The sequence below is a fragment of the Malania oleifera genome, chromosome 4, assembly GCF_029873635.1.
Source record: "Malania oleifera isolate guangnan ecotype guangnan chromosome 4, ASM2987363v1, whole genome shotgun sequence".
Classification (NCBI taxonomy): Eukaryota; Viridiplantae; Streptophyta; class Magnoliopsida; order Santalales; family Ximeniaceae; genus Malania; species Malania oleifera.
In genome coordinates this window covers 109,257,926-109,283,387 of record NC_080420.1, presented here as the reverse complement: position 1 = coordinate 109,283,387, position 25,462 = coordinate 109,257,926, and the positions used below count along the sequence as shown (strand labels likewise).

Sequence of the window (25,462 nt, the reverse complement as noted above, 5' to 3'; positions counted from 1 at the left end):
CACATGGTACCATCTATTTCACACAATAACAATTCAACATATGCATACACAAGCTTTGACATAGCAAGCACAACCATCATCCTTATAAGAGGAATATCTATCACATGAAAATTTATCAACTAAACAAGATATGCAACTATGATAACCAAAGAAACATGTATGTATTATGTAGCCATATCAAGTAATTAGAAATAATAAACTTTCCTTATTAGGATTCAATTTTTATACAAGTCTCTACTATTGTTTCCTTTAAATACCTAAAATCCCTAGGTGAATAAATGAAAATTTAGAACACCTACCTTGTTTTTTAGCATATTCAACTTAGTCTAAGTTCCCCTCTAAATTTCTTGTATTTTTTTTTAATTTTATCTAAATTTCCCTAATTTTCTGCAGAGTTATCTCTCCCTTTCTCTCTCCCTTCTCTCTCTCTAGAACCAGGGTGGTCTTCTTTTCTATGTTCAGACTATTCTATAGGCTGGAAAAGTCAAGATAGCATCTGGATACATGGCACGACCATAGCAACTGGTGGCAATAGGTGCAATGCTGACGGCTGTGCACAAGGTGTCTGCTACTAGTTTTTCATAACTGTCAAGTGGTGGCTGCTAGTTTGTAATGTTGCCAAGTGTCACATCTAGTTTCAACATGCCCCATCTTTGTTTTATTTTTTCCTCTCTTCCCCAACTCTTATGCTATTTATGTTTCATCTTGACCCTCATAATTTACTTTCATCTAAGCCTCTCCTACCATTAATAAGTCAAAAATAAATTCCAATATCAGTTAATACAAATCGAATAAATGAATAACATGACTACTACGAAATTATTTATTGAAAAACAAAGGAAGTCATGCAAATTTATTACAGTAGTTTAAATTTATTGTGGCCTGGTTATCACATTGCCCATGAGGTTGCAACTTCTTTTCCTTTTATCATGGACTTGGGGGTTTTGGTACTGCTTGATTCTGCAACATTGAAGAATTTCTTTTTTGTTGTGAAATTTCTTTGAGCACTGTCTAAATTTTACCTTTAGAAGCTAAAAATTGCTCCATTAGGACCATGCTCGCTTGTGGTGGGGATTTGATTTGCAGTAACAACTCCAACAATGGGGGAGTTAGCCCCTTATGAGTGAATAGAGATGGAATTGTTATACGAGGTTGACATGATTCTTGTATAATATAGTTTCTTCCTTCCTTACCTGATACACCAAGCTTTTGATTTTGAAATTTACAAGACCATTTCTCTTAATCATCTACAAGAGAAAAAGAAGCTTGGGGGACCTTAGGGTGTTCATTAGGGGAGCATTTGGATGCTTATATCAAAAGTGAAGAGATAATAATGAAAGGGCAACAATAAGAATAAGTCGTGTATCTTACTTGTCCCACGAGCCCTTATTTTATAAATGATCTACCTCTACGTTTAATACCTTATGCTTTCAAGTCGAAGGAGGTTACATGGATTTAATTTCAAGGATTATACCCTTTCATTTCCCTTCATTATTTAGAGGTTACACCCCTTTCTTTTCTAGCCATAATTATTCTTAATAAGAATACATCTTAACCTTTCTTGACCAAGGCTTTGTAATACATTATTTCTATCCCCAAATATAGTTTATTCAGTTATTAAATAATTGTCCAACAATACATTCCAAAGGAAATTCAAGGGGCAATGATGGATTGGGATGCTAATCTCATTTTCTCGCCCTCGAGAGGGGAGGGGGTCCTTCCATGGTCTTCAAGGCTTGGAGGACAGTCTAGTTGGTCACCTCAACTTGGCCACTAGATTGGGGATAGCTTAACAAGGTGTACTAGATGCAAATATTCATCTTGGCACAAAACTCCCTAAATTGGCTATAGTCAAATTGGCCTTCTTGGACTTGATACAAGGGTTCTTGCATAAAAAAATGCACAGGTTGTCAAAGCAGGGCTTCAAGAAAAAATTGCTTGATTTACCAAGGTAAACAGGGGCTCCAAGGAAGCAAGAGTTTCTCCCTCTTCCTTTTTTATATACGGCGACCATTAACTTTCATGACAATATTTCCAAGATGTGCTCTCAACATAATTTAGTGAATTGTTCATGAGAGATTATGGGCATGCCTTGTGCCAACTTCTCTAGACCTATAGCAAACATTACTATGATGTAATTGTGGACTTCCCATTGCACCACAGTTGTGGCCCTTTGTGGGGTGCATGGGCACTTACCCTTGCATTCTACCTTCATCAAATATTTTTTCCTCAAACACGCGTGTGCGCGCGCGCACGCACACACACACATTCACACACACACACACACACACACACATATATATATATATATATATATCTATATTGTTTCCTTTTTCTTTCCATTCATTTTTTTTTAGAAAAAATGATAAATCATTCAAATGCAACCCTAGTGATGAGAGGCAAAAGAACCTCAAAAAAGGAGGCAAAAGAAGAAAATTGTTCCCATCATTAAAGAAGAAAAATATTACATCTGCATTTCAAATTTGGCATTACAATTTAAACAAAAAGAAACTTTTATATAAATGTATCAGGTTATTTATGTTTTCACAAATTCAAACAAGATCCACTCTCTCAAGCACAACCTTAAGAGTAGTAATTCTTGTGAATAGAGCACTAAATTTGTTAGAATTTACGCAGTTTTGAGTCATGTAACTATAGATAGAATTCAATGAGAATTTGTTGCTAAAAATTGGGAACTTTATGAGATCTAAATTGAGTATTTGTGAAATCTAAATATATGACTAGTAGTTATGTCATCTTGCGATCAAGGAATTAAAAGCATCAGCCTATTGATTTTTTTTATTGTAAATAAAATAAATGAGATATATTTATAATAAAAGGGAAAAATTTGAGCCTTACAAAAACTCATTTTAAAAAACCATGCTAAAAGCTTAGCAAAAAAAAAAAAAAAAATGTTAAAAGAGAATCATTACTTTTAATGTTACAAGGAACTTTATGAGATCTAAATTGACTATTTGTGAAATCTAAATATATTACTAGTAGCTATGTCATCTGGCGATCAAGGAATTAAAAGCATTAGCCTATTGAATTTTTTTCATTGTAAATAAAATAAATGAGATATATTTATAATAAAAGGGAAAAAAACTGAGCCTTACAAAAACTCATTTTAAAAAAAAATGCTAAAAGAAATTCATTACTTTTAATGTTACAAAATTCAAATTATTTACGCATAGGTTTGAAAAATGATTAACTTTAGGAGTTCCAAAAAAGACAACGGACAAACTATTATGCTCATTAGAAATTCCTTTCACACACACACACATACATTTAACTACAAATTTTTGCTTGTCCTAGTTGAATAATCGAACCCAATTTAAAATCCACTTCCCCTAAAAAAACACACACCTTGTAAAGGAGGATAAAAGGCGCATCTTTCATACAAATGGGTATGCCTCAATAGAGAGAGAGAGAGAGAGAGAGAGAGAGAGAGAGAGAGAGAGAGAGAGAGAGAGAGAGAGAGAGAGATTGGCCTAGCTACACACGGGTATAAACCGATCACGACACGTGGCCTAGGATGAAGAATCGAGCGAATGACCAGCCAGGTAAGCGCCAAGAACTGTAAACCGCATTCGGCTTAATTATGAGGGGCGCACTCTTGGGGGGGGGGGGGGGAAGGGGGGTCAAACCGAGGGTTTGGTGCCGCACCAGGAGGTCTGAAGGGCTTGTTGGTTGTTGGAGTCTCCACACTAAAAAAAAAAAAAAAAACGAGAGAGAGAGAGAGAGAGAGGCACGTGGGATTGACGGTGGAAGCATGGTGCTTCTAGGCACAAATGTTTTTCTAATATTTCGTTTGGAAGTCAAAAAATATTTAAAAAAATAGAAAATAGAAAATAGAAAAGGTTTAACTTTTTCATATTTGATTATCAAGAAAAGTGAAAAAAATAAAATAAATAATATACCAAATCAATGAATAAATTTAATTTTATTTATTTTAAATATTTTATTTTTTCTTAATTCTTAGTCATATTAGAATAATATTTCGCTTTTAATGATATTTGATATAAATAGATAATATACTGAAAAATAAATTTTTTTCTTATTTTCCTCTTCTTTTCTCTTTCCTCAAACAAAATCCTTGATCCAAACTAGCCCAAGAGGACTTCTAGAAATAAATGAGTTAACTACTATAAAACATAAATCATCAATCCAAATCCTAAAGATTTGTCTTTATATGAATTTGAAGAAACTCAATATAATTTTATATTTCACATCATTCAAATATAATGATATTTGAACTCCAAACGCCCAAATATAATGAGGTTAGGTAATTTTCAAAAATGCTGCAAATGTTCAAACAAGACAACCAGGTTATTACACCAACATTGCCTGAATGGTACAAAAATTTAACACCAGCTTTCAAACCCAAAGATGAAACTGCATTAGCAACTACTGGTTCAAACTTGCCAAAGATTGGATTCCTTAACAAATCAAAAGTCGTGCATCAAAATGTGGCAAAAAAAGTTGGAGGGATTCAAGCAGGAGAATTATGCCCAAACTTTAAAAGTGAGTGAATCATAAATACATTAGAATAGGCATTGCCATTTAACTTGCGAGAAGCAGCCTGACAAAGGCTCCACAGGAGTAAATTTAGAACAGGAGATATTCCAAAATATTAATAAGTAAACCAGGCAAATTATAAACAAAATATCAAAAGTCGGAATCAATATGTATTCCAGAATTGATGGGACTCTCTTGCTCAATCCATTTGCGAGATTCTTCCCACAACTGGGTTTCAATTCCTAATTTCCTGAGCTCTGTAAGGCCTCGTGCAACTGTTTCATTAAAGCATCAACAAATCAATGAATTCTTCACAAGTTACAATATATGTTATTTTCAAAAAAGCATAAAGAGAACATTCAATGATTATATCCATGCCACACAGTTTTTCAGTTGTAGCAAATGCCAAAAAAAATTTGCCATGGGAAAACATATTGATTCTGTTAGCATCCATTAAATCCAGGGATACAACTTGGGTGGAACTACTGGGTTGAGCCACAACCCAACTAAAATTTTAACCCCAGCGGTCCAGCCCAAAGTTTTGATTGAGTAGGAATACCTTCATCCTAAGTAACCCTACCAGCTCAATGTAACCCAACCTTCTTAGTGTGGGTAGAATACCTTCATCCCGTGAGGTTGGATCTTGGGCTTCTTGTCTAGTCCCTAGGGTTTGGCTTGGGCTGGTCATCAACCTAGTCCAATTTGCCCGAGTTGCAGCCTTACTCAAAACCCTCACTTAAAAAATTTGTTAGATGGACTACAATGAGTGAAAACTTTGAGATGCAATAACTTCTATTCAGCTGTAATAACTAATAACTATGGTGGAAAATAATTTTACTAGAACTAAATTGTTTTTAAAAACTACTACTGCTCAAAAGATAACTGACACTAAAAACATAAAAAAAAAAATTATTAGTGTGCAAAAAATTTGAAAGAAAAAGGAACATACAACCATGTCCACTACATATCAGCTAACGTTGTGTGAAGCCAACTGAAAAAATGAACCTCAACAGAAAATTCTTGCATGTATACAACCAGTTAATGGCAGGGTGAAAATTAATTTCACCAGATGTGGGAAAAAAATTAAACAGCATTCAAGAGGCAATTGGTAAATAAATATTACATGGAAAATGCTTATGAGTTGATATATGCAGCACATATCTATGCATGCCTTTGGAGAGAGAGAGAGAGAGAGAGAGAGAGAACCGTCAACTGCATCGTGTGAGGTGGGTGACTGTGTAACGTGATTGATCCAGAACTGCAAACGCTCTTCCGAAATGTCCTTTTCCAACCCATGGTTCTTTGCTCTTCTCCAGAAATATGTAAGCCAAGCCTGAAAGAGCATAAGAAACAAGAAGCAGTCATTAGTAGTGCAGACATATACAGTGAAAAGCGATCTTGGATGTCTTTCCAAAATTAAGTTTCTCCTGCATAGGGAGGACAAAGAGGAAGAATGACCTCTAGTGACCATTAGAATGATTCCAAATCAAACAGTTCATTTTGGGTGCAAGACCACTTTGGCACAACTGTTTGTGAACATTTTTCATCACAAAACATAATATGATCATGGCGTTATTCTGCTAACCATACTAGCCAGAAGGAGTGCAACTTCCCCCAATACTGGACCTATTAGAACCCACAAAACAACATGACATGATTATTTTCCCAAGGACAGTCTTAGCTGCTAGCAAGCAAGTAGACCAGTATCGACTAGGGGAAAAGAAGCGTGAAGCAGAAACATGAGTCCCTTGTCAAAAAATAACTTTCGCTAAACAAGCACAGCGGTTCTGGAAAAAAGTCGCATCCTAAATGGAAAAAGGAAGCCATTTGTCATGTGAATAAAAAATTTGCATTTAAATTGAAACTCTTTTTCCAAATCAGAACCAAGTCAAACAAGTTGCAATTTTTTATCATAGTTGGCATTTAAGATAACTAGTCATGTGCCCAAAATTTAGGCAATGTACGTGCCATGCAGCCCATGCCTTGTAATGCCTTGGCAATACGTTCTTCTCTCCTATATCAACTTCATAGTTGGTTAAATTCTTCTCTAGAAATTAAATTAGAGAAGTATCTAGGATTGTTGTGGAACAACTGGTTACTCTAGAAGCCCAAACTTGTACCGGAGTGGTTTTGTTCCTTTTATATGTATTCCTAAAAAGGCTACCATTAGAGGCTCGATATATATTGTTGGCCCACAATCTAACAGCTTAACCTTTTAGGTAAAGTTGTTATCTAACATGGTATCAGAGTTGGTTACCAAGAGGTCCTAGGTTCTAGTCTTATTGCTCGCGTTATTGTGTGATGTTTAAAAATTATCATACTCCCTGTAATGGGTGATTTATCATTTGTTTATCTCTCCATGTGCTGTCGGGTTGCACGTGCTGGGGAGGGTTAAAAACTTGATATTACATTGTTGGCCCACAATCTAACAGCTTAAGCTTTTAGGTAAAGTGGTAATCTAACAGCTACAACTACTCTTACGCTGCAAGTAACTTGTTGAAGGAACTGAAAAGAATGAGAAATTGGCACCCTGATTATTCCAACGGAATAATGAGGAGATTATGACCAAAAGTGCAGAAAAGAGGAAAATTTTTTACCAAAGGGAAAATGTCATCATACCTGCTTAAAAAGCACATCTTCAGACTCCTCTTGGCTCAATTCTGAAAGCAAATATATATATATTTTTTATTATTTAACACGGATATAACCAAAGAAGTACATAAATTGATGAATAGTGATAAAAATAAGAAAATGATTCCACTGGTAAAAGTACATCTGAATAAATAAATTTAAGCATAGCAATAATTCATGCTAAATTATTAATACAAAACATTGATCTTTCTTACAATGATCAACTTACCAAAAGCTTCTTGGTGCCCCTCAATTGGAAGTTTTAAGTCATCTGCCCACATTTAAATAAAGATAATTAAGAAGATAATATAATAAAATTTTTAACAAGAAAAATTCCGAAAAAATCTAAAACAGTATGAATATGAACCACTTCAATGCTCTTTACTTCTTTTTCTATCGCCAGCTCTGCCAATGAATAATTATGGACTTCTACATAATTATATAACTAATGATTAAGCTGATTAACAAAGGAAAAAAATTATGCTTACTCAGCATGATCAATTTTGTTACCTTCTAAATGTTTTTCCTAATGAAATAAAATGTAGTTATTTAAGAGGAAACCTCTAAATGAAATATTTTATCCATCCTTGCCAAACATAAAATGCAAAATTATAAAATTTCTTAGAAGGGCCATTGCCTGATTTGGTAGTAGAAGTCTTGGCAGTAAAACATGACACTGAATTTGAATCATGAAAGCAGCTACTTCATGCAAAATACTAATGAATGTTTTCCAAACAGAGTCCTCCAAGGCACACTTTGCAGTAGCAGCACTCAGTAATGACCTCTAGCTTTGATTATTCCTATAGAGTACACATCTAAAAATCTCATATTGAATACAAATAGAAACTTCTATATTTGGTTGGGTGAAAGTGGAGAGAAGACAAATAAAACTAAAAGGATTTCTCTCCAGTTCACTTGTTGTGTTCAAATCCCAAGTATCCTTGACAATATTGAGTAAATTAGGAAAGTGAGTAAATGTAGAAAATTGTGTATTATTCTGTAGGGAGATTGTTTCCTTGTTTAGAGTCTTTGTTTGTATTATATATTGTAAGATTGGGATGTACATATTTTAAGAATTCGAGAAATATTGAAATTGAATTCTGCTCACATGGTATTAGAGCTAGGGTTTCTCAACCTTGGCTAACGATGGCTAGGAGCACCAACAGGGGGTCGACCTCTTCTGGAAAACCTGACGGGGATTCAGAGGCTACATCTGCTGGGGGTTTGAATGGGCTGGACAATACAGCCTTTCCACTCTCAGTGGAGAAGTTGAACAGAAAAAACTTCCGTGAATAGGCTCAATCTATAAAACTGGTGATTGAAGGAAAAAGGAAACTGGGTTACCTTACCGGAGAACGGAGGAGACCAGACCCTACCGATGCTGTCGCCTTGCAAAAATGGAGGTCTGAAAACTCCATGGTCACGACTTGGCTCGTCAACTTGATGAAGCCGGCGATCGGAAAAATCTACTTGTTCTTGCTTACGGCGAAGGATGTCTAGGACACCGTTCGTGAAACCTACTCTGATGTCGAGAGTTATTCGCAAATCTTCGAAATCAAAACCCGATTGTGGTAGACGAGGCAAGGTGATAGAGATGTCACGGAGTATTTGATGGAGATGATCCATCTCTGGTAGGAGCTAGATTTGAGCATCAAAGAGGAATGGGAGTGCTCCGGCGACAGCACGCGATACAGGAGGAGGCTTGAAAATGAACGGGTCTTCGAGTTCTTAGCTGGCCTCAACCGAGATCTAGATGACCAGCGGGGACGAATCCTCGGCCGGAGACCTCTGCCTTTAATCCGAGAAGTATTCGCCGAGGTAAGGAGGGAGGAGAGCTAGAGACGAGTGATGTTGAGGCGCCAAGGAAATCGTATCGGGCTGGACCTGTCCGTCCAAAATTCGAGTACAAATGGGAATAGGCTGAATCCCAATGGGCCTGACGTCTCGGCCCTTATATCAAAAGGCCCTATGGGATCCGGGCAAAGATTACAAAAAGGTAAAATATGGTGCGAACACTGTCGAAAGCCAAGTCATTCAAAAGATACCTGCTGGGATATTCATGGAAAGCCTGTAGATTGGAAGTCGAGACAATATCAAAAAAATCGTGGGTATCAGGCTACTACTGACAGTTCAATTGAAAAATCACAAGGTGAAAAAACCAATAATACCACTCCAAGTGGCGTATTCAGTCCTGGGCTATTGGATCAACTATATAAAATGTTTTTCTCAATTCAAACATCGGGTCAGTCTTCCACTGGTTCTCTAGCTCACCGAGGTAATTTTTTGTCAGCCCTAAATACTATATCCCATTACAAATCACCATGGATAATTGACTCGGGTGCATCTGATCATATGATTGACTCTTATCAATGGTTCTCATCCTATTCACCATATATTGGAAATCTGAAAGTAAAAATTGCAGATGGATCTCTATCACCTGTTGTTGGCAAAGGAAGTATTCGCATATCTGATTCTATAACTTTAAAATCTATCCTACATGTTCCTAAGCTATCTTGCAACTTGTTATCCATTAGCCAGTTGACAAAAGATTCCAATTGTTCTGCTAAATTTGTTTCATCTCATTGTGTTTTCCAAGACCTATCATCGGAGAAGACAATTGGCAGTGCTAAGGTGTGTGAGGGACTCTACTACTTTAAGGAGGCAAATACGAGTGAACAATGTAATACTGCAATTTGTGATTCTGCATCTATTTCTAGAGATAGGGAACTTTTGTTATGGCATTCTAGGATGGGTCACCCAAATTTTCAATATTTAAGATGTTTATTTCCTTCTATTTGTTTAAATAAAACGTCTTGTAATTTTCAATGTGAAGTTTGTGAGCTTGCAAAACACCAGTGTAATTCTTTCTTAAAATCCACATACAAACCATCCCGCCCATTCACTATGATTCACAGTGATTTTTAGGGACCCTCACGCTCCCCCAATCGCACTCAAACAAAATGGTTTGTTACCTTTATTGATGATCATACTCATATTTGTTGGGTCTACTTGTTGAAAGATAAAACTGAAGTCCGGTCTATTTTTGTCAGTTTTCACTCCATGATCAAAGCACAATTTCAAACTCGCATTCAAATTCTATGTACTGATAATGGTACATAATATTTTAATAATATTCTGGGAAATTATCTTCAAGAAAGTGGAATTGTACATCAGAGTTCTTGTGTGGATACCCCTCGACAAAATGGGGTTGCTGAACGAAAAAACAGACATATACTTCAAGTAGCTCGGGCGTTGATGTTCACTACAAATATGAAGAACTATTTTTGGGGCCTTAACAGCTACACATCTCATTAATCGAATGTCGAGTCGAGTTCTTTCCTTTAGAACTCCTTTCTAGAAATTCCAAGAATATTTTCCTACCTCTCGACTCCACTCCAATCTTCCTTTGAAAATCTTTGGATGTATTGCATTTGTTTATGTTCATGCTCACAACCGAGATAAATTAAAACCTCGTGCCGTTAAATGATTTTTTATTGGTTACTCTCCTACCTAGAAAGGCTACAAATGTTATGATCCAATCTCCAAAAAAATGTTTGTTAGCCTTAATGTCACTTTTTTTGAAACCACTCCGTATTTCCAGAAGCCCTCTCTTCAGGGGGAGAAGTGGAGTGAAGATCAGTTCTTTGATTTCTTTACTACTAAATCTGTGCCATCTAATGAATCTCCCATTGCTTCATTCCCTGACCTATGTATTGCATCTCCCATTGCATGTCCTAACCTACCATATACAAATGATCACTTAAACCCAGGGGGAGATGCAGAAAAACAAAAGGAAATACTTGTTTACTCCAGAAAGCCAAAAACAAAGTACAGGGAGAATCTCATACCTAAGGCACCAAAAGAGTTGGAACCAGTGATAGCTCTGAGCAACCATGAGTCGACACCTAGTCTTGATCAGGTAAACAATGATCATGAGCTTTCTTCTGATAAGTCTACACCTGATGACATAAATTGACCCATTGCAGTCAGAAAACAAACTAGGTCATGTACTCTAAATCCTTGGTCAAAATACATGTCCTATAAAACTCTGTCTACAGGGTATCGTACTTTTACCTCTAACCTTGACAGGATAAAAATTCCAAAAGATATTCAGGAAGCTCTGGAAAGTCCTGAATGGAGGGAAGCCGTTATGGAAGAAATGTGGGCTCTCGAAAAAAATGAAACTTGGAAGGTTATGAACCTGCTGAGTGGAAAGAAACTAGTTGGCTACAAATGGGTTTTCATAGTGAAATATAAAGCTGATGGGATAGTTGAACGATATAAAGCCAAACTCGTTGCAAAAGGATTTACACAGGCTTACGGCATTGGCTACAAGAAGACATTTGCACTAGTGGCAAAACTAAACACAGTTCGGGTGCTCCTGTCATTAGCAGCTAACTTAGATTGGCCACTACAGCAACTAGACATAAAGAATGCATTTCTAAATGGTGAGCTAGAAGTCTACATGACTATACCACCAGGATTCAGTAAGAAAGGTGAAGAAAACAAAGTATGCAAACTCAAGAAGTCCTTGTATGGACTCAAGCAATCCCCCAGAGCATGGTTTGACAGATTTGCAAAGGTAATTAAAAATCAGGGATATCGACAAGGGCAATCTGATCACACTATGTTCTTCAAATAGTCTGAAAATGGTAAGAAAACAATTCTGATAGTATATGTTGATGATATAATTCTAACTACAGATAATACAGTGGAGATGGAACGATTAAAGAAAGTCCTAGTTGCTGAATTTGAAGTTAAAGATCTAACACAAATGCGATACTTCTTGGGAATGGAAATTGCTAGGTCAAAGAAAGGTATCAGTGTCTCTCAGCGAAAGTATATCCTTGATCTTCTAACCGAAACTGGCATGCTTGGATGCAAACCTAGTGAAACCCCGATTGAAGCAGTAAAGAGGGTCGAAGAATGTGGAATACCAGTTGAAAGAGAAAGGTATCAGGTATTGGTTGGTAAACTAATTTACTTATAGCACACCAGACCCGACATTGCATTTGTGGTAAGTGTTGTAAGTCTACACATGCATTCACCGAAAAAGACTCATCTAGATGTTGTGTATAAGATCCTCAGGTACCTCAAGGGTTCTCTAAGCAAGGGACTCTTCTTTAAAAAATGTGAAAGCAAGGAAGTGGAAATCTTCACAGATGTGGATTAGGTAGGATCGGCAAAAGACAGAAGGTCAACCACTGGACATTGGACCTTTGTATAGGGAAATTTGGTAACTTGGAGGAGTAAAAAATAGAATGTGGTGGCTCGAAGTAGCGCTGAAGCTGAATTCAAAGCAGTTGCACAAGGGATATGGGAAGGACTATGATTACGGAAACTCTTGGAAGAGCTACAGGTTTCAGTAAAATTTCCTATCAAACTCTATTGTGACAACAAAGCAGCCATCAGTATCTCTCTCAATCCAATTCAACATGATAGGACTAAACATGTGGAAGTGGACCGACATTTTATCAAAGAGAAGGTTGAAGAAGGGATCATCTATATGACTTATGCACCTACCAAGGAACAAACTACAGATATCTTTACTAAAGGGTTAGCATGACAGAACTTTGACGATTTCATAGGCAATTTGGATATGATTAATATCTATGATCCAACTTGAGGGGGAGTGTTGAAATCCCGAGTATCCTTGACAATATTGAGTAAATAAGGAAAGTGAGTAAATGTAGAAAATTGTGTATTATTCTGTAGGTAGATTGTTTCCTTGTTTAGAGTCTTTGTTTGTATTATATATTGTAAGATTGGGATGTACATATTTTTAAGAATTCAAGAAATATTGAAATTGAATTCTGCTCACATGTTGGGATGTCTTAATGAGGAGGGAATAGAAAAGAAGAGAAGAAAAAAAAGGAAGGAAAATGTAGACTTGAGTTTCTTTCCAAAATCAGAGAGATATGAGGAGAAACTAAAAGAAGCTACATAAAAGATTGAACATTGAGCAATTCTAAAAAGCAGGCATGTAGTGGACAATATTGTAAATGATGGTAAAAATTTATTTTCTTTCCTAAGATTTCTCTCCCACAAGGAGGAGAGATACTTTTTTTCCTCTCCTATATGTTTATTCTCTCTTCTCCCTGACTTCTTCCCATCCAAGTGTTAATCTATTATTTAAGAGTACATTCTCTTCCATAATAATTGCAGTAAGTTTAAAAAAAAAAATTCATAAATAATTTGAATATGAGGTATCAGACCCTTGATTACCTTGACATTGCCAACGCACATGGTGTTGTCAATTCATGTGCCAAGGCAATAGAATGAGATGGCCTGTCATGAGTTTATCTTGTGGCATTTGGTGAATTTTGACACATTATGTTGCTAAGAGGGAACACATAGGTGCTGAGTTGTCTACTCAACATGGTCAAAAAGGACATGGTTGGGGCCATGGTTTTTGGATTGCTATAGTGGCTGGTTTTGGTTGACATGGCCAGATGGTTAACTCAGACATATGTGAAGTTCCTCATAGACATATGGTGCTTGCTTGTGTGTAGAATAAGTCATGGTTAAGGGGAAATCATGCACGACACAAGATGTCAACCTGCAGGCTGTGTGCGGTGTCAAATGATGAAGGCTGCAATATTGACATGTTGACTAGGCAGTATTGTCAAATGATAGGGGTTAGTATGCAAGCTTATCTGAAAGGATAATTTGTGGGTTGACATAAGGCAATGTTTCTTGCCACATAATTGGACAAATTTGGTTATGTATTGTTGACAAATGCTGGCTGCGTCCAGCACAACATAGATAGTTGGGGTTGAAAACTGCTGACCGTAGATAGTTGGGAGTGTCAATTGTATAAATATGACTTTTGAGTGGCATGGGACACGAGGGAATTCATGCGTGGTGTTTCTGCACATGTTATGAGTGTGTAATCCTCGTCTTTGAATAAGGTTGGGAGGTATTACTCCTGTAATTTTGTTGCCTTATGTGTCCTCTTGTTACACACTCAGCCAACAAATTTGGTTGTGTCTCATTGTCTTAACCAAGTGAGACTTGGAGTCATCACATTATCAAGGTGAGCTGCGAGAACTTAGGCCCTGTGACCGTAGGAATGGTTAAAAAAAAACCAAAAAAAAAAGCACTATGCTTGAGGTTGTTAGATTCAACAGATTTTCTAAATATGAGCTCCCATATAGTCTCCATCCGCTTAATTCTATATTTTTTAAAACTGTTCAAACATACTAGGGAACTGCAATAGAAAATTAAACCAAGCATTGAAACAACGAATAACCTGTGAAAGTGAAAAAAGGAACAAGACTAATCATTCATTTGAATTTATAGGTTAAGGCAAACTGCTAATGCATTCATTTACAAAGCACAAAATTTGAAAGTTAAATAGTTCCAAATCTAACCAATACCAACTCTATCATTGACAAACTACACTATGATTTATAGAAAAATCTACTTTATGGCCTTAAAAGTTATCTATGTAACAGCAATATTCAATAATTGAACCAATGACAGAATATTTCAATAAATGAACAAATTATCCCTTCGCACCAGATTTCAGAGCATTGGGGCGTCTCTGTTGTGCCATTGCAAGTACGACAGCATCCTCAACCTTAAAAAATAAAATTTGAAATTGTTAGCACATGATTGCTCTATACCAACAAAATCTATTTTCAGGAAACCAGAGAAAACAACATCAGCATGCATGTTTATAGATGGATTTGATGCACTGCCAAATTTTTTATTGATGCATTACCATTGTTGACTATGTTTCCTGCTTAATAAGGAATTATGGAGCTACTCTAGTTTTAAAGGCCTTGCTAATCCTCCCTCACAGATACATTGTGCAGAAATATTGTTGGAACTCCAAGACCAATTTTGATACAAAATTTTAAAAGGGGAGAGAAAAGGGAAAAATAGTGAAACAGCCTAGAAAGAATTTCCATATCCATAATTGCTATTAAGAAACTGACATCCAGGTCAACCTCATGTAATGGGAAAGATCATAAACAGAAAGCAATTAACTTATACTTTCACCAACTTCAAAACATCATCAAATGAATATTGCCTTGGTCCACCAAGGCAGGGTGTTGGGAGAATGAGGTTAATATGGTCCTACCATTTGACACTATTGGTCTGAAAGCTGTGCTCACATCTTAAAGCAGCAAAAATATCAGACTTCTGCTACCGTTCTTTTGTTTTATAAACAAAGAATTGTATTAAAGAAAGAATTGGTACAACAGAAAAGGGGAAAATAAAAACAAGGAGAGCCTACAAAATAAAAACAGCTAGAGGTAAAAGAACACAATTATAATTCATGCTGTAATTCTTCTACAGACCACTCAAAAGAATTCATTTGCCAAACACCAAAACATCGAAAGAAACATCACTTCACTCCAAAACAAATTAATAGAAGTTGCCACACCCTTAAAAGTTATGAAATTTTAACAAATACAACAAATGATGGTTGTTAAACAACCTCTTTATCTAAAAGCTTAAGTTGTTAGGTTGTGGGCAAAAAGTTTTTATCAGGCCTTATCACTTCCCCTCATGTGCAGCCTGACAACACGTGGAATCATAAAAAAATGATAAAAAACACCCATTATAAAGAAATATTAAACAAGAAATGCAGGAAACTAGACTAGAACTTAGGACCTCTTGGCAACTTGGCTTTGATACCATGTTAAACAGCCACTTTATCTAAAAGCTTAAGCCATTAGGTGGTGGGCCAACAATATATATCAGGCCTTAACAATAGTCGTCACAGTGCACCACCACAAAGCTTTTGTCTCCCACCCTTACCAAATTTCTAAACATAATAGTGCTGAGAGCCTTCCAGTGTCACTTGGATTTGCCCATTACTGTTTCAACTTCAGGCTCTGGAACACCCTAGTGTGACTTAGTTTTGCCCATAGCTCACTGAAAAGGTACCCAAACATGTACTCAACAGTCCTTAGTTGCATTATCAGTTCTCCACCTTCCTAGTCCTATGCGTTCTTTTGATTTTCCTATTTCCTCTATTTCTATCCCTTCTTCACTTGTTGAAGTACTTGCTAACCTTGAGTGGAAGCATAAAATGGATATAGAATGGATATCTTGACCACTTTAGGAACATGGGACTTGGTGGATATTTCTTCTGGTAAAGAGTTGGTTAGGTGTGTTGTGTCTACACCACCAAATATCTCCCTAATAGCTTTATTAAACATTTTAAGGGTCGATTAGTTGCCAAAGGGTACACCCAAACATATGGTACTGATTATTTTGAGACATTCTCTCCTATTGCTCGACTAAATTCTGTTCCTACATTGGTCTACCATTTGGACGTAAAGAATGCCTTTTTGTATGGAGATTTTTAGGAAGAGGAATACATGGAGCAACCTCTAGGGTATGTTGCTGAAGAGGAGGACGATAAACTATATAGGTTGCATAAGGCCATTTAAGGCCATAAGCAGTCTTCTCGAGGTTGGTTTGACAAGTTTAGTTTGGTGGTTTATACATTTGGCTTTATCTGAAAAAAAAAAAAAAAGGAAAAAGAAAAAGGAGACAATTGTTATACTTCTAGTAGTTTATGTTGATGATATCATCAATACTGGCAATGACCAGAGTGAGATTGTAGATGTTAAGCAGTGGCTTCAATGCTAAATTTCAAATCAAGGACTTTGCTACTCTAAGTTACTTTTTTGCTATTAAGATTGTATGGTGTACGAAAGGTTTGAATCTATCTCAACAAGACTATACCTTAGACATGATAAGTGGGTTTGGTTTGTTAGGAATTGATACTCCCATGAATCCAAACATGAAGTTGTTTAGGGATCGAGTTGGACTACGAAGACACTGGCAGTTGGTTGGCAAGTTGATTGACTTCACTGTCACTAGACCCGACATATGTAGTGGGGGTGGTGAGTCAATCCAAGGAAAGTCCCAAACAACCACATCGGCATGTTGTTTGTAGGATTTTGTGGTATCTCAAAAGCGCTCTTGGAAAAGGTTTGATATATGAATATTATAGAAATTGTGAGATATACTTTGATGCAGATTGGGCCAGCTCTATTAATGATCGAAAGTCTACTATTGGATACATTACATTTGTGGGAGGCAATCTTGTTCTTGGCGTAGTAAGAAACAAACTATTGTAGGCGTAGTAAAAAAACTTTTGTAGCAAGATATAGTGCTGAAGTAGAATACCGATCCATGTGGCTTAAGTTTTTTTATGTTAGAGATACGTTTATTATTTCGAGGGAGGACAAAGCACGTTGAAGTTGACTGTCAATTTGTGAGGGTTGCTGTGTTGAGAAAGGTCATGGAGACTCCCTTTGCATAATTTGTGGATCAATTAGGTGATGTTCTCACAAGGCCATTTAAGCCCTATGTTAGGGATTGACAATGTAATGGATAAATGGGGAGGACATATTGACTTTATATGTACTCTCTAGGGGTTTATATTGAGTCATTGACACCAAACTATTTCTGCTAATGCCTGTACTGTTGTTCTCTTAATTGAATAAAACAAGAAGTCCTTTTTGTCGTTGTATCTCGTTATGATAGATTGTGATGTACTTTGCTAACCTATGAATGCTTTATGTATGAATGCCTCTTGTCTATGTGAACTGTGGTGGTTTGTTATAATACTTTCATGGCTACCATGTGGTTAAAAGAGACTTACATGATACTCATGCCTATAGGCTTGAACGTGTAATAATGGTTGACTTAGTTGAAGGAGAACTTTTGATGAATGCCGCGTGGCCCTTATTAGAGTCATTATTTGAAGGACAATTGGTAGTAGAGTATAGCATGCTAGCACCATGAGTGGTAGCATGAGAACTTCAAGTCTGCAAAGATAGAGCACACTGAAGTGCTTGAGGCAAAAGTGATTGAACTAGAAAACTTGGCAATGAAGTTCTTCAAAACTCCAAGAGTTACCAATAGAGCTTGAGGCCGCCAAAGAGAACATTAGAGGAATCCTTTACAGGGCATCCAAAGTCGAGGAAAGGATAGTGAAACTAGAGAAATTCATTCCACGTATAAACCCTCTAAAGAAAAGGCCAATAGAGATTAAGGCTTTCCAGAGGAGCATCAAGCAGTTGGAAGTTTTTGAGAATAGGCTAAAACAGATTGAGGGCGTGTTGCCATCCTTAACATCCCAAGGGGGGAGAGCCAATAAAGTTTGAGGCATCTCTACAAGAGCTAACAGCTTACAGAAAATGTCAAGGAGTCCGTTAGTGCCATGAAGGAAGATATGAAGGAAATGAGCAAGTTATAGAACACAATGGATCAGTTCCCAAACAACTTACAAGAGATGAATGTCATGTTGAATGCAGCAGCACAAATTTCTTGGAGACCAACAATATATACTATTGAATGATCTCGGATAAAAGTACCAAAGCCCAAATGGAACGGCAGTGCCCGAGATGCCAAGGAATTGGACAACTTCATCTTTGACTTGGAGCACTATTTTAAGTGTTCGAGAATTGAACTAGATGAGGATAGAGTAAACATTGCTATAATATACCTTTCCAACAAGGCAAAGTTGTGGCAAAGAACCAAATGTAAAGACAGCCAAAACAATCGGTGCATCATTAATGCTTAGGAGTAACTGAAATAGGCTTTGAAGGCACAGTTTTACTCAAAAACTGTGGAGTACATTGCACGTTGCAAGGAGTATGACCTACAACAAACAAGCTCGATAAAGGGTTATATATGGGAGTTTTTGGCCTTAATGCCCGACATCAAAGATATGACTAAATCTGATAGACTATTTCATTTCCTTCATGAATTTAGACACAACCAAAGAATGAGCTATGGAGGGAAAGGGTTCACAACCTCCCCTTAACCTTGCAGCGGCTGAGCGATTAGACGATTTTTGAGAAAATTCTTTGAAAAGGAAAAACCAGCTTCCGCCAATAATGAATAGAGGTCCAACAAGGTGAATCTACCTACAAGTGGGAAGTGACTGAGGACCTAATAATTTTGGAAAAGACGAAAGACCCTTAATAACTAGATAGTTAAGGGGCGGATATACAAGGAGTGCGGAGAACCAACCATCAATTTCTTGTTTTTCTTTACATGGGACCTCATTGGGTAGCAGAATGTCAATGTCCCAAACGGAAAACTTTAAACACCTTGAAAACCTTTCGAGAGGGAATAGAACCCCAAAAATATATTGGGGGAGAAACAGGATATGGTGGGGGCCATAAGTTTTATAAGAGCTTTAAAGAGTCAAGAAAATACCAATAAATCCCAAGAAAAGGGCCTAATATATGTGGATCTATTTCTGAATGAAAAGAATAACAAGGCCATGATTGGCACAGGCGCCACTCACAACTTTATCTCCAATACAGAAGCTAAACAGTTGAAAATGCAAGTTGATAGGAACTTAGAAAATCGAAGGCAGAGAATTTGGAAGCTTTGTCCACTATGGGAGTCGCCTCTAAACTTTCTTGCTTGATGGGTCCATGGTCGAGAATAATAAACTCCACAGTGCCCCCTTCGATAATTTTGATGTGGTATTGGGAATGGATTTCCTTAAGATTACTTGATCTGTGCCGATCCCGCCGCCGATTGCCTTTTGATGATTGGAGATACCCCTTGTACTGTTCCAATAGCCCGCAACACCATAAGGACAAAGAAGCTGCTTTTAGCCCTCCAATTCAAGAATGAGTTGAAGAGAAGAGAACCCAGATGCATGCCTGATTGAAATCAAGGAAGTCCTGGACAAATTTAAAGAAGTGATTTCAGAATATCTTCTCAAGGTCTTACCACCCCGATGACAAATAGATCATGAAACAGAACTTCTCCCTAGGGTAAAACCACCATCTTGTGCCCTATAACAAATGGCACCACCGGACTAGCAAAACTCCAAAGACAGTTGAATGAGCTACTAGAAGCAGGTTTCATTCAACCATTGAAAGCACTTTTGGGGCCCTTGTTTTGTTCCAAGAGAAACATGATGGAAGTCTACAACTGTGTGTATATCATCAGGCCCTCAACAAGGTGACCGTTTGGAACAAATATCCCATTCCCTTAATTGCAGATCTCTTTGACCAATTGAGTACAACCAAATATTTCGCCAAGCTGAATTTGGGATTAGGATACCACCAAGTGCACATCGCCCAAGGGGATGAACCAAAGACCACTTGTGTTACTCGGTATGGAGGGTTTGAATTTCTTGTTCTGCCTTTTGGACTAACAAACACACCTGACCCCTTTTGTACTTTAATGAATCAGGTTTTTCAAGACTAACTCAACAAATTTGTAGTCGTCTATATTGATGACGTTGTGGTGTTTAGGTCATCTCTAACTGAACACAAAGAACATCTCCATCAAGTCTCTAGAAGCTCAAGGAAAACTACTTGTACCTAAAAGGGAAAAAATGTGCTTTTGCCCAAAGACGTATCAACTTCTTGGGTCATATCATTGACGAGGGGCAAATATGAATGGATTCGAATAAGTCTTAAGACCATTTACGAGTGGAAACCACCAACATATATTAGCGAGTTACATTCCTTCCTGGGACTTGCCAACTACTATAGGATGTTCACATAGAGGCATTTTAAAAGAATCGTACCATTGAAAAACTTGTTGAAAAGGGGGTCAAGTGGTGGTGGTTAGAAGATTGTCAATCTACATTTGACAAACTAAAGATGAAAATTGTTGGGGATCCAGTGTTACTCCTTCGGAATGTAATGAAGTCATTTGAAATACATGCAGATGCATCTGATCTCGCACTAGGGGGAGTTCTCTTGCAAGAAGGCCATCTAATTGCTTTTGAAAGTCAAAAACTAATGGGTATTGAGCAAAACTATACAACTCAACAAGAGAAAGAACTCCTGACCGTGGTACACTGCCTCCGAGTTTAGAGACACTCTCTCTTGAGGTCTCGGTTATGGTAAATATGGATAATGTGGCTGTCATGCACTTCTTATTACAACTAGAACTAACTTCAAAGGAATCCCATTGACAAGAAAAACTAGCCGAATTCGATTTCCACTTTGAATACAAGGTGGGGAGTACAAATCAAGTGGCAAATGCTTTGAGCAGAAAAACAAACTTGGCAACATTGAAGTTTGTAAGTCATCTTTCGACTAGTAAGGTCACTCTGTCCATGAAGGAACTCATCAAGAAACTCTTGGGAGCAGACCAGCAGGCCAAGGCATTGATAAAACTACTGGAAGAAAGGAAAACATCAGTTATTCTTTAAGCATGTGGGGAAGTATAAGGGAGTCCTAGAGAGCCTAATTAGCGATTGAGATGTTAGATTCACTTGCGGATTTTGGGGAGAACTCTTTCACTTAATAGGATCGAGTCTTAATCTTTCCATAAGCTACCAACTACAAATAGATGGTCAAACAAAATGATATTAATGGTATGTTGGAAGAATACTTACAACACTTTGTGAACACTAATTAGAAAAATTGGGTTTCACTATTGGATACAATGCAATTCTATTTTAATTGTATGAAATCTTATGCAATGAATAAAATTCCTTTTGAGATTGTGACAGGTTAACAACGAACTCTCCCACACACCATTGATAGCATATATAGCAGAAATTGCCCAAAAATGCACCAGTATACAAAGAATTGTATGCAAAACATAGAAGTAATTGGCATACAAAGGGCAACGACCACAAAAATTTGAAGTTGGGGATTTGGTGCTAGTGAAAGTGCCAGTAGAAACATTTAGGTTCCTTCATAGCAAAGAAAAAGACTCTTATGACGGTATGGAGGCCCAATCAAAGGGATAAAGAAAGTTGGACATGCATGTTACCAACTTGAACAACTAGAGTGGATGAAGAGTCATAGGCGACTAGTCCATCTAGTGTTTCACATTAGCAACTTAAAACAATTCCACGTTGATGAAGAAGATCCAAGTTGACAGAAATCAAGGAGATCAACCATTTCTAGAAAGAAGACTACAACCAAAGATGTTAAAGAGATCCTTGCTAACAAAGTCGTCAATGAATAAGGTTGTCAGCAACAACAATACTTGGTTAAATGGACAATGTTGGGAGAAGAAGAGAATAGTTGGGGGAAGACCAAAGATCTCTAGCATGCATCCAGAACATTCAAGATTTCTTGAACTCCAAGACATCGATACCAAAATCAAAGGACTGAAGAGTTCTCACGACAAATCGACGAGGATGTTGATAACATTAGTGGGGGAGGATGTTAGGAGGTGACAAAAGGTGACAATGTAATGGGATAAATGGGGGGGGGGGGAGGGAGGGAAGATATTGACTTTGTATATACTCTCTAGGGATTTTTTTTGACTGTCAAACTATCTGTGTTGATGCCTGTATTGATGTTCTCTTAATTAAATAAATCAAGTAGTCCTTTTCATCGTTGTATCTCATTATGAAGGATTGCGCTAGACTTTACTGATCTATGAATCCTTTATGTAAGAATGCTCTTGCCTATATGAAATGTGGTTGTATGTAATAAGACAAGTGTTGTGTGGCCCTTATTAGAGTCATTATTTGAGGTTCCGTGACACCTTACCTTGTCTAATGGTGGTAACAAGATAGGGGGTTAGAAGAAAATATGTTATTTTAGTAATATTGTTGTGTGTGGGAGGATATTTCTATCCTTAAGTCTTTTTTATTCTTATTAATATATAAGAGGGTAGACCTAGAGGTAAAGCAAAGTTGTACGTAAGGCTCCAAGAGACGGCCACTTCTTTTTTTTCTCCATCTTGCTTTCTTCGTTTCTTCTCCTTTTCTCATGTTCGCTTCTTCTCTATTCCATCTTTAACTTTACAACAAATCAAAAGTAGGATTAACTTCTAAGGGGACACCTAAATAGGCAAGCCAAAGTAAAACGGTAGAGCCTACTAAACTAGCAAAAAAATTTAAATCAATACCTATTCCCACAATGCCACCATTATAAAATTTATTCTCAACCCCAACACTTTTTCAAACACCTGCAAAATGGTTAGCACATTAGATAAACTTCCCATATACTCGAGAGAAAGATATATTTTTACCTATATTTTATAAATTTTGGCCGCAATGGTAATTGTCACCATGATTTTATTCAAATTAAAGAATGTGATTGTGATACCCCGTGGAAGAAAGACTTAAAATGATTAGATGTTACTACCCATATCAACAAGGTGCACATTTCTTTTCGGGAGCCTTCCCATAAGAAATCTAGGGTTAAGCGTGCTTGGCTTGGAGTAATCTTGGGATGGGTGACCTTCTGGAAAGTTTTCTCAGGAAGTATGTAAGTGAGAACAAAACACACTGAAACGGACACGTGTTGGTCTATGGGGCCAGTCATTAGTCCGATAAGGCCCGTTCCCCTGTTGTCTGGTCCAGGTGGAGGAGGAGAGACGCAGTGTTCCCTGGCAGACCCGGGTCGGGGCGTTACAAAATAGTATAATGTGATACCTCGTGGAAGAAAGGCTTAAAAGGATTAGATGTTACTACCCATAGCAACAAGGTGCACATTTCTTTTCGGGAGCCTTTCCATAAGAACTCCACGGTTAAGCGTGCTTGGCTTGGAGTAATCTTGGGATGGGTGACCTTTTGGGAAGTTTTCTCAGGAAATGTGTGAGTGAGGACAAAACACACTGAAAAGAACACGTGTTGGTCTGTGAGTCCAGTCATTAGTTCGATAAGGCCCGCCCCCCCTGTTGTCTGGTTCAGGTGGACGAGGAGAGACGTAGTGCTCCCTGACAGACCCAGGTTGGGGTGTTACAAAATGGTATCAGAGCAATTACCAAACTGGAAGTGTGATGAGATTCACATCGCCCGGGTTTGGAAATGTGGGTTCGCAATGGGGACGTTGCATTCTGAAAGTGGGGGAGAATGTGATACCCCGTGGAAGAAAGGCTTAAAAGGATTAGATGTAACTACCCATATCAACAAGATGCACCTTTCTTTTTGGAAGCCTTCCCATAAGAACTCCATGGTTAAGCGTGCTTGGCTTGGAGTAATCTTAGGATGGGTGACCTTCTAGGAAGTTTTCTCAGGAAGTGTGTGAGTGAGGACAAAACGCACTGAAAAGGATACGTGTTGGTCTATGGGGCCAGTCATTAGTCCGATAAGGCCTGTCCCCCCTGTTATCTGGTCCAGGTGGAAGAGGAGAGACGTAGTGCTCCGTAGCAAACCCAGATTGGGGCATTACAGTGATGGCATAAGACTATTTTATTGAAAAGAACTTTCTATTTTGGCTAATGGGGCAATGGGGCTACAAATTCTAAAAAAATCTATATTGTATCTCATCTATTGACGCATTTTACTCCTTTTGCATGAAAGACCAAAAACATAATCCTTCAAAAAATCATATTAGCGACTATTCCATACTTGAACTTGATTAAATGGGTGACATGATGGAAGTTTGACTATTTAAGTTAAAATCAATAACATCTAAGAAGTTAAAAACCAAAAAAAAAAAAAGTGGATATTGGAGGCTACTTAAAGGGCAATCCAACATATTCATGAGTAGTGGAACTAAGTCGCAAAAATCAAACAATGTATATATGCGTCGTACATTAGTTACAAAAACAGGAAAAGTACCACTCAAAGAAAATACATCAATTATGAAATACATTAAACTATATATATATATATATATATATATATATATATTACTCTATTTGACTAAGAAAACAGACAAAGTCACTCATAAGAAAGCCATGAATAAAACTTTTTCTATGGTTTTTTGTATTGGATTTTTATATGTAGATGCGTGTGATCTGAAATTAAGAATTGTGTTAATTCATGAATAGATAATAGGTAAATTAACCAAAGTCAAGTACCATATGTACTGGTGTGCAAGATACATTAATTAAAGTCATGTATCCTTAATGGTTAATGAAAAGTCTCCCAAGATACTCTGGAGTAATAAAGATACATTGATCAAAATCATGGGTCTCATTAAACAATGTATCATTAAGGAATATATCACATTAAATTACGGAGATTAAAGGTACATTCATCTTGGATGGAGGAAGGGAAAGGCCATATATACATTTATGACTTTTTGATGGATTAAGTCACTTATAGCACTATATAAAGGGCTCTTGGTTCCCCTCACCACTTAACTAAGTTTGGAAGAATTTCCATCACAAAACCAGACCTAAGAGTGAGTTAAGGGACATAAAATCAAGTAGGTTCCGCATAATTAAAACTTGATCAAAAGGTGTAGAAGGGATGAAGAGTTATTTGCATCAAAGTTTAGTCGTCTCAGTGAAAATGGCACAAAGTATATCATGAATTATTTTCTGTATCCCTACTCGGTTATGGTTCATAAAGTATGATAAAGATCCTTCTTATGGAAGTTTTCTAACGGTTCCTACTTGGAAATCCCCCTTTAGACAAGTTTAGAAGGCAAGAATGCCC

The 25,462-nt window shown here is 37.2% G+C and overlaps 1 protein-coding gene across 2 annotated transcripts in view; it reads right to left on the bottom strand.

Moving 5' to 3' along the window:
• Positions 1-4,411: 4,411 nt before the first annotated feature.
• LOC131153034 (coiled-coil domain-containing protein SCD2-like) overlaps positions 4,412-25,462 on the bottom strand; it is a 75,112-nt gene continuing 54,061 nt past the window's right edge. For both annotated transcript variants that reach the window (XM_058105052.1, XM_058105053.1), the window contains exons 14-18: positions 14,671-14,731; positions 7,379-7,420; positions 7,138-7,178; positions 5,725-5,851; positions 4,412-4,793 (exon numbers count right to left, since the gene is read on the bottom strand). In XM_058105052.1, the coding sequence (XP_057961035.1) occupies positions 4,669-4,793; positions 5,725-5,851; positions 7,138-7,178; positions 7,379-7,420; positions 14,671-14,731 (396 nt within the window). In that variant the 3' untranslated portion in view covers positions 4,412-4,668. The remainder of the gene's footprint in view (positions 4,794-5,724; positions 5,852-7,137; positions 7,179-7,378; positions 7,421-14,670; positions 14,732-25,462) is intronic.